The following is a 20,091-nucleotide window of genomic DNA, read 5'->3' as shown; positions in this document are numbered from 1 at the left end:
AAGAGCAGGAACCCCACGGCAATCAGAACAATAAATCTTACTGCACACAGCACAGCCTTTCAGAAGGTTCACAGCTGATAAAATTCTACTGCAGCATGTTCACACTTTAGTGCTGTAAGGGTTTCTTCAGGTGTCTTAACCTGCCTGTGATCAGCAGTGCGTTCTCCTTACAATCAACATGGAATTTGGCAAGACCCACATGAACAAGAAGAAACTTATCATTGTAAGTAAGGATAATATTTATGTCTGTGTATTTATAGGGTGCTGTTAGATTGGAGATGTGACTATTGTTTAAGGGCTATATTTGTTTGCTGTCTTGTGATTTTTTTGACCTGATGAACAAAAACCCTGAAAGAAAAACAGCATAGTCCGGTATGGTCACCACCAAGACGAGCATATGTTGTGTTTGGTGCTGGTATGCTGGTCAGCAGCATGCTGTTTAGGTCATTTTATGTCTTATTTTATCTTCAGTCCCCATATTATAGGTGTAAATACTGTACAGTAGCTTAGTAAAAAATCAGCTTAACCCTAGGCATACTTTTCATAAACACTGGAAATTAATTAAGGCAGATACAGTTCCTTAAAATATGATTTGAATATAAATTCTCGGTATATATACACACAATATACAGTACACCAGTGTTAAATTGACAGCAACGTTATAGAGTTACGCAAAGGTTATTGTACTCATAGTATTATGATAAACAGACTCAGCTATTCATCATAGAGAACTACATAGGCCATGGGAGTTTTTCCTTGCCACTGTGGCCTCTGGCTTGCTCATGGGGGCTTGGACCTGGATTTCTTTCTGTAATGCTGATTTCCTTGTAAAGCTGCTTTGTGACAACACCTGTTGTAAAAAGCGCTATATAAATAAACTTTGCTTGCTTGCTTACATACTGTAAAGAACTAAAGTCATTTTACATCAGAAACTCTACTGTAATCCACTGCTTTCCTTAAATACAGCAGATTGCTGTAATAATGTGTACATTCTGGGAGACATAGATCAGTCTTTTTATCAAAGAGTTTAAATGTTGGTTTTCATAGTAATTAGCTGTTATTTGTTAAATCATATTGGGATAGTGACTTTTAATCTGCACAGTCTGCCTGTTTCAGTGCGAGTTTTAACATGTCTTTATCCAATTGGCCTAATCATTTCCCCTAAGGGGAATTACCAGCAACATCTTAAGTTTATCATATGAGCTCTTGGAGGGGCAAAGCACTGAGCAGAACACCTGTGTCAATTTCAGTAGCAAAACTTGACTGTCACTTGTACATTTCCCTGTTCAAACTTGAAACCACCATAGCCATGCAGGCCATAGCAGTAAAATACTTGAAAAAATACTTGAAAATGCTTTCAATTTCCAAACCATAATATTTGATTTGCCATTTTCACATTAGGTTTAAAGTTGCAAACTACTCAATCTGTTACACATGACTGCTGATACAACATAATTGCTTTACTCTGCTAACTTGCTAGTTAGCAAGCTGGACAACTTGGAACCAGTCTTAAGTCAGATCTTGCAGCCTGACAAAGCAATAACTTTACAGAATTTATGTACATTTATGTTCAAACTGTCAAAGAAAATTTCATAACGAAGTTTGCATGGCTAGCTACATAGCTCACTGAGGCTAACTTAGCTAAGCGCAAGTCTGTGAGGGGTCAGGATGGCAATACTGTCCTTATTTCTTCATATTCCTTAACGCCATAACCTCCCATGTTTACATTTTGAGTGAAACCACTTTCGTCAACTCTACCGTTGCCAGTTGGCATTGGGGTTGTATCACTTTCCAGACTCTGAGCTGCTTTGTCATTTCTGGTGAAATGCGAAATGATATGAGCTACTCAGTACTGCTCAGCTTATACAATGCTAGGCCATTTACCAATACCTCTTAACCCATCACCATAGTGCTAGCAACACTTTTGGCAGTAATATGGCAAGTTATCTTGGCATGTCTCGTCCTGGAGATGATACTGGCAATGTTGCCTTTTATATTATTTTGAACCTATTATTTTATCAAAATGTTGTAGAGTCCCACTACTGGCAGACACTGGTACCAGGATACTCTGGAGGTGTGGCTAGGGTGATGGCCACACACAAAGGCCCATGGTAATGTGCGGCCCTCAGACAAAGGGACTTGTTGTGTTGTTTTATATTGTTGTCTATTAGTTATAGTAATGTGTAAGTGTTTTATATGTTGTTCTGTGCTGGGGAGTGGGCTAATGTGTGAGATTTGTGTGTGGGGGGAGTCACTGTCAGGGTGAAGCCAGTGGCTAGAGGTGACCTCCCCCTCGAGTGCGGTGCTCTGTATGTACCCCTTTCTGCTAGGGTGTCAAAGAGCGCTGCTTGCAGTCGAACTGTGGATACCCCTGTGTTTTTTCAGTTTTTTTTAAACTTTGTCTGGTTAACACTGGTTATCATCCTTGTTTTTCTTTGTAAAGAGCCCACTTCCAGAGATCTTGCTGTATTTTTAGTGTTCTCTATGGCAGACAGGGTGGCCAGGTCCAGCAAAAATCAACAGTCCAAAGTTTGCTCAAAAGCCACCCACCAGAAGATGAAACTGTATTATTTTCTTCTATGATGGCATTTTCAAACTAGTCCAATTTGGCAGGAAAACCTCAAACCTGGCAACCCAGGTGGATGCATGTATTCTGAAAAATTACATACAAAAAAGGAGATATGAGGTTTTGGTCCAACAACAGCGATTTGCAAGTATTGGAATTTTATAATACAGTATCAGTACTGTCAATAATCAGTAAATGACCCTATTTTATTCTTACTGTTTTTCTTTTTTTTTTTACAGTGTGGTGAATGTGTCCACAATCATCCTTAACCACAGAAGTTAATTTAACCCTGCAGATGTTACTATGTATCTATATATTCAGTGACTCATTTATGAAATAGACACCAATTCAAATTGTATTAAACTGCTCTGAATTTGTGTTTGATCTTCTCAACTCCTTTAAATTCCAATGTCTAGTCTAGATCTGAAGTAGCCAGGATTACTTTGTGAAAGTTACCTAGCATTTCTTTCATTTCTGTGGAAGAATGTGGATGGGAGTGAATGACTGAACCACCGGATTTGCATTCTTGAAAGGTTTATCATTAGTTCTACCGTAAAAGATTAAAACTGAAGGCTTATCTCTATTTCACTTCCCTCACACATTCTCTCTTTCTGTGACCACTCACTCTGTGTTTTGGCATTTGTGGTTGTTTAAACATTGACGCAGGCTTTAGATGCCGTGTTCTAGGCTTCTATTTCCAGACGCCATACTTCATACTTCCCAAAAGTGACATTTTCTGCTTTATTCCTCTGATGCAAATCCAAGCCACACCACTTACAGAACACCGAACACAATAGCATCGGGAACGGTTCCACTTTTGTGACTGTGCATGATTTGCATCCAGGGTTCACAAAGTAGAACAGAAACTATACTAATTTAAGGACTGTTTAAAGGAAGGTTTATTTGGGAAGTCTAATAAAGTTTCATAAAAGAGCACAGAAGCTTTTTTCACTTTTTAAAATGGAATCAACAGTTTTTCTTATGTTACGCTTCTGGGAAAAAAGTCTAGGCACAGGAGCATTGAAAGGAAACAGATCTATTCAGAATGAAATGACTGTAGGCGGTTTCAGTTTACAGTTCCATACAATCACAGTTACTTTATTGTTCAAAAAGAATAGCCACAATATTGTATGCAAGTATGTCACGTAGCCAGCATCTTGCGGTGGGATGCATCATGACTTGGTCATGTCTCGGCCTGAACCTCTCCTGTTGCTCTACTTTCAAGACACTGAGCTGTAAAAGCTATAATAAGACATTGTTTTATGCCACATCTCAGTGCCAGCCCTATAGAAGGAGTGGGCCTTTTTTTTCTTCATTTTATGTACAGGTATCTTACGCAGGTCAGCCTGTGGCCTAATGTTACTATTACATTATTATCCACAGAAATTGTCCCCCGCCCCCCCCCGGTCTGGCACTTCTGCTGTTACATAATTTATATTGTTCTAAGAAAACCTCATAAAATAAATTAATAGACTACAGATTCTTTCAGTGCATTATAGTTGCTTCTATTAAGATTACAGCACTGTTTCTAGTTTCAGTAAAATGTTGTCGCAGTTCTTTTACAGTCTTAGGCAAACCTTTGACCTCCTCCAGTCAATATTTTTTTTAAGTAAAAATGAGTTAACGCTTCCTCTAAGATGACTGTTTATTTGCCATATTTAACATATTGGGGGGGGGACAAAATGTGACCTGTACAAAAGTCACTTTTTTATATATTATGTTTTTTTTCAATATGTTCCTAGTTAACTAACTAAATAAAAATTGTGCACTTAATTTTGCAGAAAAATGCCACATTTAAGTGTGTTCTCTGTAGAAGATGTGTTAACTTATTTTCTCCAGCATTTAGCAATCGTTAAATGCTAAACAGTGCTGCTATTCAGGGTGAGGTCTTGGTTAGCATTAGTATAGCATGCTAACAGCTATGCTCACCACAGAACAGGACTCTGGTTCACTGAAGCTACTAGTGAATGTTTGGTAACGATTCAAATCTGAGGGAGTCAAAATAAGCAGCTGGTGTCGGTTTGACAGAAACTAAACCTGTTCTGGGTGTTTGGGTCTGTGGTCTGCTAGCTGGGCTAAAGCTAGCTGGCTCCTCTCTCTTAATCAGAAAGAAATGGCATCAGGAAAGCAAAGCCAAATCCCAAACATTTTAGAAAATTTAGAAATTTAGAAAATAGAGTTTTCAGGTCCCTTAAGTCAAGTCAAGTCAAATTTATTTATATAGCACCTTTTACAACAGATGTTTTCACAAAGCAGCTTTACAGAGAACCCGGGTCCACGCCCCCAGTGAGCAAGCCTTGGCGACAGTGGCAAGGAAAAACTCCCTCAACAAGAGGAAGAAACCATGAGAGGAACCAGACTCAAAAGGGGAACCCATCCTCCTCTGGTCGACACCGGATAACAGCACAGACACAAAACAGTATAAGTGGATACAGAGGGCATGTTCTGAAAAAACGGATTTGTGTCGGAGTCACAGAAAGCCAAAATCAAACATGTTTTGAGGTGCTGCTGTAGCCGTTTGGGTTAAGCTAATGCTAACTTAGATATCATGCTAAAAGTGACACAGCGGCACTATAGGCTTGGTTCCAGCTAACTGATCAAATAGGAGGACAAAGACTGAGAGCGCAATGTCAATTGGCTGGTGTTAGAGTGACGGATGGAATCCAGCATGTTCTGTGGTGGATGTAGCTGTTTGCAAGTTAGCTATCGCTGAGCCACTTTTGTGTGTTGGTTTTTCTTCTGTATTTCTTGGCTCTGATTAGGCAGCACAGCAGACAGATAAAGAAACTGTAAAAGGTCTCAGAAGACCAGTAAGAAAAGGTACAATACGGCCATGGAACCCATTTTGCTGTACAGTGGAATAGAGGCCAGTAATAGTCTGATGGCTCCATCTGATGCCATAACAGTGCCATTTGGGAAAATGGCACTGGACACATAACCTTTGACTCATGGTTAACCGCATTACTGTTTACAGCTTTGCTTCTGTTTTAATGAGTACTGCATTCTGTTTTATCATTTACATAGAATGTGTTTATAAGACACCAAAGGGATGAATGTTTTGAATAAAAGGTTCAAAGTTTAGTAATTTAGCATAACGTATGTGTGTGTGTGTGTGTGTGTGTGTGTGTGTGTGTGTGTGTGCGTGTGTGTGTGTGAGAGCAGATAGGAGTTTTGGCTGTTTCTGTTGTGACCATCATATTAGGCCTGGGATTGGGTCTTGGACTTCAACTGCAAAGCTGCAGGAACAAAGGTGAGTACAATATCACATAAACATCATATCATCATGATATCACATTATCACGGCTTTGAGCCACTCCAGTGCTGAACTCCTGCAGCGATATCTGAGTACTGTCACTGAATTAGCCTGCTTATTAAGCTTACTAACACTTTTACGGCTTTGTGGAGTCTCTAAAGTACACTGTACATTGTACCTTTATTAGAGCCATAAAAGAAGAACATAAAACACAATAGCAGTCTTTTATTGGTCATTATACCTCAGTTAGTTCTGACCTCAGAACGTGATTGGTTAAGAGGTATTCTTTGACTGCCATTATCTCCGAACACAGGCACTTATTTTTTTCTGAGGGGGGCGATTTTTACCCAGTTTTTTTCCTTAATTCAGTCATATCCAATGTCCACCTGCTAGCTAGCTCTCCCCCATCAGACAATGCTAATGCTGGGAGGGTGAAGACCAGTACAAATTTCTTCCAGGACACATAAAGAGCCACCATATCTTTTCAAACTGCTGCTGAAATAATGTAATTGGACGGCTCAATGCACTTGGAGGAAACCTCTAGCTGACAATTCTGTTATGCCAGCTAACAGATGGCTGCATTGGCTGCCATCACACTGAGTGATGGGGGGAAAATGAGGACCATCTTATTCATCCAGACTTTTTCAATCAGACTCTTTATATATTCTAGTGTAAACCTGTCAATCTGAATCAACGACCCACCAAGAGAGCGCAAAAAAGGAAATAAGAAATTAGTTAAGAAATAAGTGCCTCGCAGCTACAAACCCACCCAAATGTGTTTCAGCTGTTGTATCTGTGCTGTTTTAGCACAAGCCAACAGCAGCAGCGAGCTGTTACATCTCTATGTTTGTTCTGCTGCCACAGTATTAAGAGATTGTGTGTTTTCCTGCAAGTTCTCGGAAAAAAAAACTGTGGTGTAGTCCATGTAAGCCATGTCTGCTCAGAAGCTAACTTGACAGTGTTTATTAACAATAATAGTGATATCAAACAACATGCCTTGGAGTTCCACTGTTCTACTCTGAACTCTCAGAGAGGCAGTTCCCACATTGCACCTTACTGCCTAGCTGATGTGAAGGGCTTTATGATGGGGAATTTCCAGAGTTGGCCTAATGAGAAGTCTGAGGTTTGTAGCTTTATAATGCTAGTTTTGTTAGCTATTTTAACTGCTAGTTGAATAATGCTAACTGTAGCCGTTTATCCATTCTGCTAACTTATGTATTATTTATGTATACGTACTTATTATTAACAACATATCTGAATTAAGCACAGAGGTGGAACAGTAGCTGAAAAGTACCCTCTCAAACAGAGACTAAACTCTTCTAGCTTGGACGGTGAACTCTGCTGGGGCGACCGTTAAGACCGCGTTAAGGCTGAAAGTCGATCAGAGTCAGAGATATTCTGCTATTTATGTCTTCTGTACACATTTCCAGCAGATGTCCTTCTCGATGTCTTGTTTTATTAAGTTGGCTTGAAAAAGCCAACTTACTGTTCTTCGTAATCTTCTTCTTATTATTATTATTATTCTATACTCAAAAAACTAAATGCTACTCCTCCTACAGTCTTCGAGCTAGAGCCACGAAACTTGGCAGGATCGTAGGACCCATACCCGCGGAGTGTGCTTGTGCTTTTCTAAGTGATCCGATGTACGGTTTTCCCAAAATTAACGTTCAAAGTCGATATTTTTTCCCATAGGGAATGAATGGGCGGAATGTTGGCAGCATGCCACACATGATGTCACAATGGCCCATTAACTCACACACCCATCCAAACTGACGCACGGAGCGCTTAGTCTCACATGCTCCTAATGCAGCCTAATGCTCAGCAGTATCAGCACACATAATGAGTTTTTTAAGGTGGAATTGCACTAAGGTAGCAATGAAGTTTAAGGTGGAACTTGTTTTAAGGTAGCACTGAGTTTACACTGACACTGATATTACGGTGGAACTGCTATTAACAATCACTAAATTTAAGGTGGAACAGAATTTAAGGTGGAATTATCATTACATAGCCTTAAATTTAAGGTGGAACTTCAGTTAACATAGCACTAAATTTAAGATGGCACAGAATTTAAGATGGAACTTCAATTAACATAGCACTAAATTTAAGGTGGCACAGAATTTAAGGTGGAACTCTCTTTAAGGTAGCATTAAAATTAAGGTGGCACAGTAGTTAAGGTGGAACTTCAATTAACATTGCAATAAAATTAAGGTGCCACAGCAATTAACATAGCATTAAATTTAAGGAGGAACCGCTACTAACATAACACAAAATTCAACGTGGAACAAAATTTAAGGTGGAACTTCAATTAATATAGCATTAAATTTAAGGTGGAACCACTATTAACATAGCACTAAATTTAAGATGGCACAGAATTTAAGGTGGAACTCTCTTTAAGGTAGCACTAAAATTAGCATGGCACAGAATTTAAGGTGGAACTCTCTTTAAGGTAGCACTAAAATTAACATGGCACAGAATTTAAGGTGGAACTTCAATTAACACAGCATTAAATTTAAGGTGGAACTTCAATTAACATAGCACTAAATTTAAGATGGCACAGAATTTAATGTAGAACTTCAATTAACACAGCATTAAATTTAAGGTGGAACTTCAATTAACATAGCACTAAATTTAAGATGGCACAGCATATAAGGTGGAATTTCAATTAACATAGCATTAAATTTAAGGTGGAACCGCTATTAACATAGCACTAAATTTAAGATGGCACAGAATTTAAGGTGAAATGTCAATTAACATAGCATTAAATTTAAGGTGGAACTTTAATTAACCTTGTACTGTAATTAAGGTGGCATAGAACTTAAGAGTGGAATTTGAATTAACATAGCATTAAATTTAAGGTGGAACTGCTATTAACATAGCACTAACTTGAAGTAGGCACAGAATTTAAAGTGGAACTCTCTTTAAGGTAGCACTAAAATTAACATGGCACAGAATTTAAGGTGGAACTTCAATTAACATAGCACTAAATTTAAGGAGGCACAGAATTTAAGGTGGAACGTCAGTCAAGGTGGCACTGCAATTTAAATAGCAATAAATTTAAGGTGGCACAGATTTTGAGGTGGAACTCTCTTTAATGGAGAACTAAAATAAAGGTGGCACAGAATTTAAGGTGGAACTTCAAATAACATAGCACTAAATTTAACGTGGCACAGACTTTAAGGTGAAACTTCATTCACGGTAGCACCTAGCAACAAATTACCATACAAGAAAGATACTGCACCTTCTGATTAATAAAATTTTGGCAACAATCTTCAACAATTTTAACGTTTTAACGTAATTAACTGGCTTTTTCAAGCCAACTTAAAGTTCGTTCACGAACTTTCCCTTTCTAGTTAAAATTGAGATTATTGAGTGGAATCGATTTTTGGAAATGACTCCATAGATTCCTGGCAATTGGAATCAGAATCAGAGTCAACCCCAAAATATCTGAACAGCCAATTAATGGTTAAAACTACGTGCTTGGAAATTTGAGAAAAGTTCTGTGGAAAACTGAATTAGCTTCAGTGTTACAATGCTCACACCTCAGACATACATCATACATACATATATATACATATATATATATATATATATATTCTAGTGTAAACTTGTCAATGACTCAATCTGAATCATCCACATCAACAGCCAAGAAAGGAGAGAGCACAATGAAGGAAATAACAAATTAGTTAAGAAAAATGTGTTTCTGTACTGTATCAGCATAAGCCAACAGCAGCAGCAAGCTGTTATATCTGAACAGCCCCGACAACAATTAATGGTTAAAACTACGTGCTTGGAAATTTTACTGAATTAGCTTCAGTGCTGTTCAAACTGTACAGACTAATTATGCTGTAACACGACATATATTTATATATATATATATATATATATATATAATATATATAATGTATATGGGTGTGAAAAAATCAATTCTTAGATGCATCGCGATGCAGACTTGAACGATTCTGAATCGATTCACAAATGTCAAAAATCGTTTTTCTAAATATTTAATTTATAACGTAATGTTGACGAAACGCTAAAGGCGGAACTTGGAAGTGCGGAAGTGCAGCGCCCGGACAGTCTGTGGCGGCACATAACAAAAACACACATGGATGAGTGAGAAATCCGACCGGCAGCCTCTGCATTAAAAGCTAGGTTAGGTCAGGAGTCACAACCCAAATGATAAGAAGAACCATTCTGTCCTTTAACATAAATCAAACCACCTTGGGAGCCACAACATTTAATGCCCAGTATGTCTCAGTGTGTGTTAATGTCCTAGTATAGGCTAAACAGCATAAACGAAAACGCAGACTAACTGCTCTGCTTTAAGCTTTAGCTATAGCCACTTACCTCCCACCTCCGCCAGAAAACATTTCCTCAGAAGTAGATCAGTTTCTTGTAAAATGTCTCTCAACGTTCGACTGTTTTACGAGGCTGAAGTCGCTTCTTATTCTCCAGCTTCCCGTTCCACCTTAAATTCTAACTGAGGCGCCAGAATGTAAATGCGGCACCATTTAAGGTGGAACGGGAGAATTCGAAAGAGAAGCGACTTCAGCTTCGTAACTGTTTAGTGTGCGACGGTCTCTCGTTGCAGATTTAACGTACCAGGAAACCAACTGCGCTGCTATGTGACCTGCAGTCTGCACGGCAATTCTCAGTCGTTGCGAAACAAGGCCTTTGCACTATGTTGCACATGCCCCGTCTACTGACACAGCGACCCCCCGCCCCCATCCACTGACACTGGATCTTATTTCACCGTAACTGCGCATTTTATCGCAGATGAGTGGCAGCTTCTCGTGCTCCAAACAAGAGCAGTGAATGAGAGCCTTCTAGTTCACTTGCCACATCACTTCCATTTGTTTTATTAAAAAAGATATTGGAAGTAAATTCATTATAAATCATTACACATACTTTAAAAGTACTTTAAAAATACTTTAAATGCTTTAAAAGTACCAAGTCACTTTAAATAACAATAACACAGAGTCACTTAGTCACTTTAAAATGTATGTTGTCTCTATATTCTGTGTATATTTTGTGTATATTTAACATATTTCAGTTGGTTTTTCTTGTATTTTTATTTTTACTTCATTACCTTCTGTAGAGTGATTAGCTGAGCCTCACCACAAGCATTTCAATGCATAAATGTCCTGACATGTTGTGCAAATGACAAATAATCTTGAAACTTGAACTGGAAACTTGAGCTCACTGTGAGAAAATAGAAATGCTGTATAGAAAAAAAAAGATGCGAGATGCATCGACAATCGTTTTATAATCGCATCTCAGCCCTCTGAATCGTAATCGAATCGAATTGTGAGGTGCCTAGAGATTCCAACCCCTAATATATAAAATGGTTGTATGTTGTAAGTGTAATTTCATCATAAAGAAACTTTAAAACCTATGTATGATTTTTTGCAGATAACACTAAAATTATGGGAAAAAAACGACGTATAGACAAAGAAATTGTTCTCCATTTAAAAAGAATATGTACATTTTTCATTAAATGCATAAAGGAATTGTCTATTGACCATATGTAGAACGTTGTTACTGGTAACTTTCTTCCAGTACATTTTCCAGTTTCACATTTTTTTTTTAGAAATGGAACAGAGGATTAGAAAATTAGCTCAAGTTTTCAGTTAATTCATCGCTGTTCTCTGTCCTTTAGCACCAGTGTCTTGTCGGAACCGGTGCTATGAGCCGTACGATGACGAATCTCCAGGCTGCCGCTGTGATGCACAGTGCGTTGCCAATAACAACTGCTGCTATGACTTCCAGGATATCTGTCTTCTACCAAGTAAGTTCTGGGATCACTGGTTTACATGTGCTGTTAATAAGATGGATGACCTGTCTAATGTTAATGTAAGATTGAGATACATGTGTATTCGTCACTACTTTCTCCTTGTAGCTGAGAGCTGGGAGTGCACTGCACTACGCTGTGGAGAAAAGCGTATCTCTGGCAGTAAATGCCACTGCTCAACTGACTGTCTGAGTGCCGGAGACTGTTGCACTAACTACAACGTGATCTGCAATGGTGAGTCAGTGGTGGAATTTAAGTGCTGCACAAAATCTAGTTAGATACTGCACAAAGCACACACACACACACACACACACACACACACACACACTAAGACTACCAAGACCAGAGAGTAGAAAACAGCAACACTCCCGCCAAGCAGTTTCAGCAAACAGGAACTACCAGTGCAAAGTTTTGCAGCTTTGCACTGAAGCTACAAGGCTAACATATCTAACAAGTAATGGAAGCTTATAAGCACCAGTTTAGCATTGTATGCTGAAACCAGTCTTCAGGGCCCCCAGATGGTCCACATTTTGCTTTATCCCGCTGTATTGTGAGTTAATTTATAAAATATGGACCATTTAGTAGCCCTGAGGACTGGTTTCAGCATATGATGCTGAACTGGTGGCCATAAGGCCACTGGCCTGAACGAGTAGTTCTCAAACTTTAAGTTTAAAGGCCTCTTTTGAGCATAGTAAGTGCCATTGCACCCCAATTGTGCCCACTGACCATTAGCATTAAGTAGAGGGTGGGTTTGTTGGCGAAGGTTTTAAATCTAATGCAGGCAGCTACAGGACGCTAATGAATAGAACATAGCAGAGGAGTGACAGTGGTTACAAGAGCTCAGTTTTTCATAATACACTCATATAGTCACTTGCATAAACATATGTAATAAGACATTACGGCATGGACACTCATATACTACACAACCCACACGGGGATAGATATCAACACCCACCACACAGCCTCACATACGCACACACGCTTTTCACCATGATCTGTGCTGTTTCCTTCCTAGGAGTGAAGTCATGGGTGGAGGATGAATGTGTGAATATGACCACACCAAAATGTCCAGCCAAGTAATAATGTCCACTGCTTCATACATTCCAGTCTATTCTGTTCTATTCTAGTGTGCTCTATTCTATTCTATTCTATTCTATTCTATTCTAATGTGCTCTACTCTATTCTCATGTGCTCTATTCTATTCTATTCTAATGTGCTCTATTCTATTCTATTATATTATATTCTAGTGTGCTCTATTCTAATCCATTCTGTTCTAGTGTGGTCTATTCTATTCTATTGTGCTCTATTCTATTCTAGTGTGCTCTAGCTCTATTCTATTCTATTGTGCTCTATTCTATTCTAGTGTGCTTTATTCTATTCTATTCTAATGTGCTCTACTCTTCTCACGTGCTCTATTCTATTCTATTCTGCTCTATTCTATTCTATTCTAATGTGCTCTACTCTATTCTCATGTGCTCTATTCTATTCGATTCTATTCTAGTGTGCTCTATTCTATTCTATTCTAGTGTGCTCTATTCTAATCTATTCTATTCTAGTGTGGTCTATTCTATTCTATTCTGTTGTGCTCTATTCTATTCAATTCTATTCTAGTGTGCTCTATTCTAATTCTATTTTGTTCTGTTTTATACTATTGTGTTGTATTCTACTCTCAGTTTTAAGAGGCAGCCTTTGCTGTTGATTTCTCTGGATGGATTAAGAGCAGAGTATCAGCAGACATGGCACTCTCTCATACCAGTGCTGGACAAGCTAAGTGAGCGCATATATACACCACACCCATACACTCACATCCACAACACATACCTTTGAACATTCACAGGCCCTTCAAGAGCTAAATTATACGTGTGGTGTTTGTTTTTGTTAGGAAAGTGTGGGACGTCTACCAGCTTCATGCAGCCTGTGTTCCCCAGTAAAACCTTTCCTAACCACTACTCCATTGTTACAGTAAGTTGTCTATGAGTAAGAGTGTGTGTGTCTCAGTAAAACTTGTTGACGCTGTTGGCTAATAAAATATACCCTCAACAGCTGCTTCCCTGGTGCGGTGAGACAGCTACATGCGTATGTTCATCTGGTAAAACTCACAAACTGCAACTAATAAATAATAAATACTTTCCCAGTGCAATAAAGCTTGGGCCTTATTTACCAATATCTGCCTATGTATCTGCCTAAGTAGCCCAGAACAGCCTATGCTGTTTTCATCTAGAGCAGGGGTCAGCAACATGTCTCTGGCTCTTTTAATGCCCTGTTGCGGCTTCACAGCAGAATTAGATTTTTAGGTAAAAATAAAATAATCCTCCTTAGCAGTAAAATAATGCTTTGCCGGTTGTTCTAACACAGTTTCAGATGCCATTTAAGGTAGAACAGGAATATTCGAAAAAGAAGCTGGCGAATGCGAAGCTGACTTCAGCCTCATTGAGAGACATTTTACAATAAACTAGTTCTATACTAAACCTTTGTTTCCTGCTGGAGATGTGAGAAAAGTGGTTAAAGCTGAGCTAAAGCTTATAGTAGAGCAAAGTAAGTCTGTGTTTTTGTATACTTTTTAGTCTATACTAGTACATTAGCACATACTTAGACATATTTACAGCCAAGATGGTAAAATGGATATAAAATGTGGATTCCCAGGTGGTTTGATTTTTTCGTTGAAAGGACAAAATGGCTTTTTTTAACATTTGGGTTCCCGACTCCTAATCTAGAGCATTATGCGTTCCCATTTGGCTATGTTGTTTTACAAAGGATTTCTCAAAAAGCCAGATAACCTGAGCCCAAAGCTAAGCCTTGTACAATGGGATAATAGGTAGGGGCAACAGCATCAGACGCACAGAATGGGCAGCTGTTCAACTCGGCAAAAAAAGGAAGACACACAGCGTTAGTTCTGTAATGAGTGACTGATCACAGATTACAGTATTAACAGAGTGCAGCAACACAATTGGGCTCTTGTGTACAATTGGAAATGCCTGGATACCATTGACAATAGTGAGATTGATTGAATTTGCGTGTCCCTTTTGTTACTGTCCATTCATGCAAAACCTTGAATTCATTTGGTGTCTGACGCAATCCTTGGCAAACTTTTTGGCTGATAATTGGACAGTACTGTTCACAGTGCACGCCATTAGTCAAATTCCAGGTTTGGCACACAAGAGAGTATTCCAGTTCCGCTCCTTTCATCTGCCCGTGAGAGTCTGGATCTGATTGTGTGCACGTGTCATTTTCCAAATAGTGTGGAGGGTTGTATCTCGTGGGCTTTTAAGTAGTTTTGGGGCAATTTCTCTTCTTTGTTTTTTCTTTTTACGTCTACAAAAATTTGTATTTTTTAAAATTATAGAGATCTTGAAAACAAGTGCAGTAATAGTTATCTTTTCAGAAATTGTTAGTCTGGAGTGTCTGTGAGCTGAAAGTGCAATAATTTTGATGGTGATTCATTCTATTGGTCATTATGAGTAAAATTAAACAATTAGCGTAAGGCAGACGTTTGTTTATTGATTTTCTGTCCTCTTGGATTCATGCTCAGTACTAAAACTCTGATTCACAGCAAAACAAGCTTTATTTTTAATTATAAATTGAGCTGCATATTTAATATCAGATATTTTAATACAAAATCAGTGTAAACTGAAAGCCCTTTGTTTATAATATGAAGGCTAAAAGCAGACATGTAATATGGATTGCTGGCTGATGGATGGTCACAGGTGGATGAAATCACTCTGGATAGTGAGGGCAGAGTCTGCTAAGTGATCTAATGTGTGAATCACGTTGCTGTTCTAACCCTTTGTTGGAATATGATGGCCAAACAGCAGAACAATAATATCAGGTGAGCCAAATTACTCACTGTTGGCTTGATGATGTGCTTGCTAGTTAGAGGCGGGTCTGCTGAACATCCTGATATGTGGATCATGTTTGTATCTTAAACCGTTCTGAAGTACTGAAGGCTAGAAGTGACCTACTGTTTAGGGTCCTAAGGGTTAACAAAGTGTTAGCCATTGTCATAGTTCTATAATAACTTATTATAGAACTAATAAGTTAACAACAAATCATGTGGTGTACCTTTTTCAGGCGTAGCTAACCTCTCTGCTGGATCTCCATATTGTCATTTCAGGGCTGAAAGAATGATGTCATATCCTGTTCGTCTAGCATTTGTCAACACAAAAGAGTTACATGTTAATAACGTGAGTAAAGTGTGATTCGTAAACAACTCAACCTCACATCCCATTGATATGGGTGTTGCTTTTTCATATGCGAATGCTGCCGCTGCTAAGCCTTAATAGCATGGTGGCATTTGTTGTTTATCAAGTCAAGTACTAAAGTAAGCAACTGGTTGGTTTTGACCATCATTCTCTTTTGTAAATACAGCATTAGCACACCCATGTTTGGCAACTACAGAAAGCTGAAAAGGTTTAGAATAATCTGGACAGCTGGAGCTGTACATATGTCTACTCTGGTATTTTCAAAAGCTTGTTCTGCCTCATCATCCCATTCTAACCTTCCTTTTAATGTTTCTGACCCGCACTTCATATCAACCTTCTTAATGGGGCTGTTTTTAAAGCAAAATCACAAATTCATTGTATCTTCAAAACGAGTTATTATAATACATATTTCCAATACCTGACATCAAACTGAAAGGTGTTACTTCTTCCTCTTGTTCTAACCTGGTTAGTGTGTTTCGCATCATATACCTACTTCCCTTTAATTAAAACATAATCTGTGTTGTAGCCTTTCCGTGCAGACTGGGAGCTCTCTGTGTATGTGTGTGGTTAACTGTGTGTGGACTGTACTTGATTAATAGCTGTCCTTGGAGAGCTCGTGTGTGAGTAATCTTGTGGTCCGCTGCTAGAAGCCCACCCTTCTCACTTCTCTCTCTCACACCTCTGCAACATTTTCCTGCCAAGACAAGAGTTTAATACTCATGCATTGATCATTTTCCTTATTTCCCAAAACCCCCCTCCTTTTTCATTGGTTTTCCTTTACTTTTACATGTCGATCACTATTTTAAAGCCGAATTCTTCACCAACCATGCTTCACACACATCAATCTTTTTACTTCGAAGGGACATCTTTAAAGTAATCTCCTCAAACCAGCTCATTCTGTGAATTTCTGCACACATGCTGCACCCAAACAAGAGAACTACTTTGGCTAATCTCCGAACTGGTAGTATGTATTATAACCGCTTCCAAATTTGGATTTGGCCATAAAATTTCATACAATGGTCAGTTTCTCATAATTTAATCCAGCGTAGAGGAGTGTTCCATCCTATAGCAGCTGCTCTCTCTCCTAAATTACTCTGCTAATTGAGAATAGTAGGTACCAGGTGGTTTCATTCTTGCTCACTGCACCCATTATCTTTCCCGCTGTGGCAGCTCTTCTTATAGCTAACTTCTGATAAACCCAAACACATTAATTCCATCCACTAATACTGCTGTTCCAGGTCTTCTCTCCCACAGGACCTCTCTTTTTTCGATAGTAAAAAACACTTTGAGCTTCCTGCACTGCTCGAGTTTCTTATCATTTCTTATTTCTTATCATTACTGCTGTGATCTGTTGTATTATTACTGTTGTGATCCTAATTACAACTTGCTCAAAATTTCTCAGTGTTGTAATACACACATCTACACTTAAATCTACACTGTCTCCTAGTTTTTGCGTACTGCTGCAGTCATATCTTCAGAAAGTTTTCTACTTTTCTCTTTTTACAGCTTTTTTTTTCGTGTGGCCACACTGCGAGACAAAACACACAGACAAACATTTGACATTTATCTCTTAGCGCTTTTCTCTTTTCTCTCTCTCTCTTTATCTCTTTATTTCTTTTTTTCTCTATGTCTTTATTCCTACTTCATCTCTTTATTTCTCTCTTTATTTTTCTGGCATTTTTTTTTCTTCTCTCTTCAATGTTTTTACGTCTTTTTTTCTTTTTTTTTTTCTTCAAATTTTGTACTTTTATCCTTTTTATATTACAGGCTTTTACGTTTTATCCTTTTTATTTATTTTCTAATTTTATTCTTTTTATATTTTTCAGTTTTCCTCCTTTTTTGTCTTATTTAACCTTCTCCCCCCTTCCTCAGCCTGAAGCTTTCCTTCTGTTATTACTATAAGTCACAGCCACAAAGTTACAGTTCTTATAAATAACTACTGTTAAATTTTTGCTTACCTCAAAATGCGTGCGCTGTGGGTCTAAAAAGGTCAGTTTGTGGAAAGAGAAAAAGGCTTTTTCTGTATTCCATATGGTATGCAGGTCTCAGGAGACCGACTGCATACTTCTCTTAAAAAGCTGCTTTCAGCCAGTTCATTCCAGTTTATCTGATCCTACAAGGCCCTACTGGACCATTTATCATACGGACTTACATGAGTTCACTGAAAGTGGACCTGCAAGTAAGGTCATCTAAGTTCATCTGCTTTTGTAAAGCCCCTGAGCGAGGAACTGTGGCCTAATCCGTCCTGTATTACCTCTAAGTGAGACATTAATATTCCCTTTTAGCCAATGCTTAACTATTTTATTATTTTATTATTTGATTACTGATTACATGTCTATCTATTTACTTATTGATTAACGGTGTATTTATTCAAAGTCTTCTATCAGTAATAAGATGGTATAGAGCAGTATAAGCTGGAAACCTTCTTTCTTTTACTAGGGTCTTTACGCTGAGTCGCATGGTTTGGTGGATAACAACATGTATGACCCTGTATTTGATGCTTCATTCAGTCTGTCCAATGAAGAGAAGTCCAAACCCAGATGGTACCTGGGACAACCAGTAAGCATTACACACACACACACACACACACACACACATGCTTAAATTATTAGTGTTACAGCTGAGTTTCAGGAAGCTCCCATTTCGAGTTTAGAGCTTGAAAAACGAGCAGATTTATAGAAAAAAATTAAAATGTTTTTACTTTCAAGGTCAAATTCTCTACTATCTTTATGCTGCTAACCTTTTGTGCGTTTTTTCTTTGTAAATACAGAATGAACAGCAATAACAATATTTCTATCTCTATATTTTAGATCACTTCACATGATGAAGTCTGCACATCTCTTTCTTTCTCCCTCTTTCTCTCTCTCAGATCTGGCACACAGCAATGTATCAAGGTCTGCGAGCAGGAACATTCTTCTGGCCAGGATCAGACGTAGACATAAATGGATCCTTCCCAAATATTTACGAGGATTATGATGGGTACGGTGCACATTATCAGACTCTCCTTGAGTTCAATAAGACATACTCACTATGTAATGTAAAGAAAAATAATAATAATATACTTTACTTTAGATTTTCTAAATTTGTTAATGAAAAGTTTTGTGTTTCATAGTTTACAGGCCTTGCATAATAAAAAAAATAATAATAATAATAATAGCACTAGAATATCAACAGCTGCTTTTGTCTTCTTTTGTTTATGCTCCTTACTAAGGTTCATTTGTTTAACCAAATAATAATAGTTTATTTGTTCAACTACCATTAAACTGCCAATAATATATATAGTTGTATATTTAGATATATATTATATATAGATGATGTATGATATATATAATATATATATAATATATATATATATATATATAATATATAAATAATACATACATCATCTATATATAATATAGCTCTCTGTTTACCAGTCAGTCAACATCCCGACCCTCATCTAAGGTTATGAGCTGTGGGTGAAAGAAGGAGTTTGCAGATACAAGCGTCAGAAATTAGCTTTCTTCACAAGGTGGTGGGCTACACTCTACTTGACAGAGTGAGCTCAGTGATCTGGGAGGAGCAGAGTAGAACCGCTACACACTGAGAGGAGCCAATTGAGGTGATTCAGGCATCTGATTAGGATGGCCCCTGGACGCCTTCTGGTGGGGATGACTGGGACGAGATCCCTAGGACCCGCTATAGGGATTATATCTCCAAGTTGGCCTTGGAGCAGCTTATCCAGAATGACTTCAAGTCTAATCACTCCTATCCAGAGTGACTCAAGTCTTCTCTTGCCTGGGAATCAAACCCCAGGCAGCTGGAGGAGGCAGAGGTGATGGCTACTCAGCTGATGATGAGCAGAGGTACGAATGGGCTTGAAGCAGTAAACTTTGTCATACAGAGGGGAAGTACTTTTGTGTGAGCATTTCACTGCTACCAACTAACATTACACTGAAGTTTATGCTTTAAAGCTGGTGCCGTTCTGGCTGCAGTCAGTGGAACAGTTTTCATTTTCCTTATCAAAAACATCGGCATCTGAGAGAGCAAGTGCTCAGCAGGGAGTAGATGTCCTGCCGCTGGAGCCACTTGTTTGTGGAAAACGTCTACAGCGGCCCTTAGCTTTTCTAGCTAGGCTATTGTTAGCAAGCTGTTTCAACATCTTCAGCTAACTTGGCTAATTTCGCTTAATGGTTGTAGTTATTGTCACCTATCCATCAATTTATCACTCTTATACAAGAGTTAGTTCCGGCCACGCAAGCTGATTGGTTGAGAAGCGTTCTAACCGTGCTGTTATTTCGCCATA

At 38.4% G+C, this 20,091-nt stretch overlaps 1 protein-coding gene across 1 annotated transcript in view; it reads left to right on the top strand.

Moving 5' to 3' along the window:
* The window catches only part of LOC118812122 (venom phosphodiesterase 1), a 60,416-nt gene continuing 40,325 nt past the window's right edge, over nt 1–20,091 (top strand). The window contains exons 1-9 of the mRNA XM_036576863.1: nt 1–223; nt 5,729–5,816; nt 11,476–11,604; nt 11,716–11,841; nt 12,623–12,683; nt 13,281–13,378; nt 13,490–13,569; nt 18,246–18,365; nt 18,676–18,785. Of these exons, the coding sequence (XP_036432756.1) occupies nt 179–223; nt 5,729–5,816; nt 11,476–11,604; nt 11,716–11,841; nt 12,623–12,683; nt 13,281–13,378; nt 13,490–13,569; nt 18,246–18,365; nt 18,676–18,785 (857 nt within the window). The 5' untranslated portion in view covers nt 1–178. The remainder of the gene's footprint in view (nt 224–5,728; nt 5,817–11,475; nt 11,605–11,715; nt 11,842–12,622; nt 12,684–13,280; nt 13,379–13,489; nt 13,570–18,245; nt 18,366–18,675; nt 18,786–20,091) is intronic.

The sequence above is a fragment of the Colossoma macropomum genome, unplaced genomic scaffold (assembly GCF_904425465.1).
Source record: "Colossoma macropomum unplaced genomic scaffold, Colossoma_macropomum, whole genome shotgun sequence".
NCBI classification, from domain to species: domain Eukaryota; kingdom Metazoa; phylum Chordata; class Actinopteri; order Characiformes; family Serrasalmidae; genus Colossoma; species Colossoma macropomum.
Note: the sequence above shows the minus strand (reverse complement) of the source record. Positions and strands in the feature narration are given on the sequence as shown.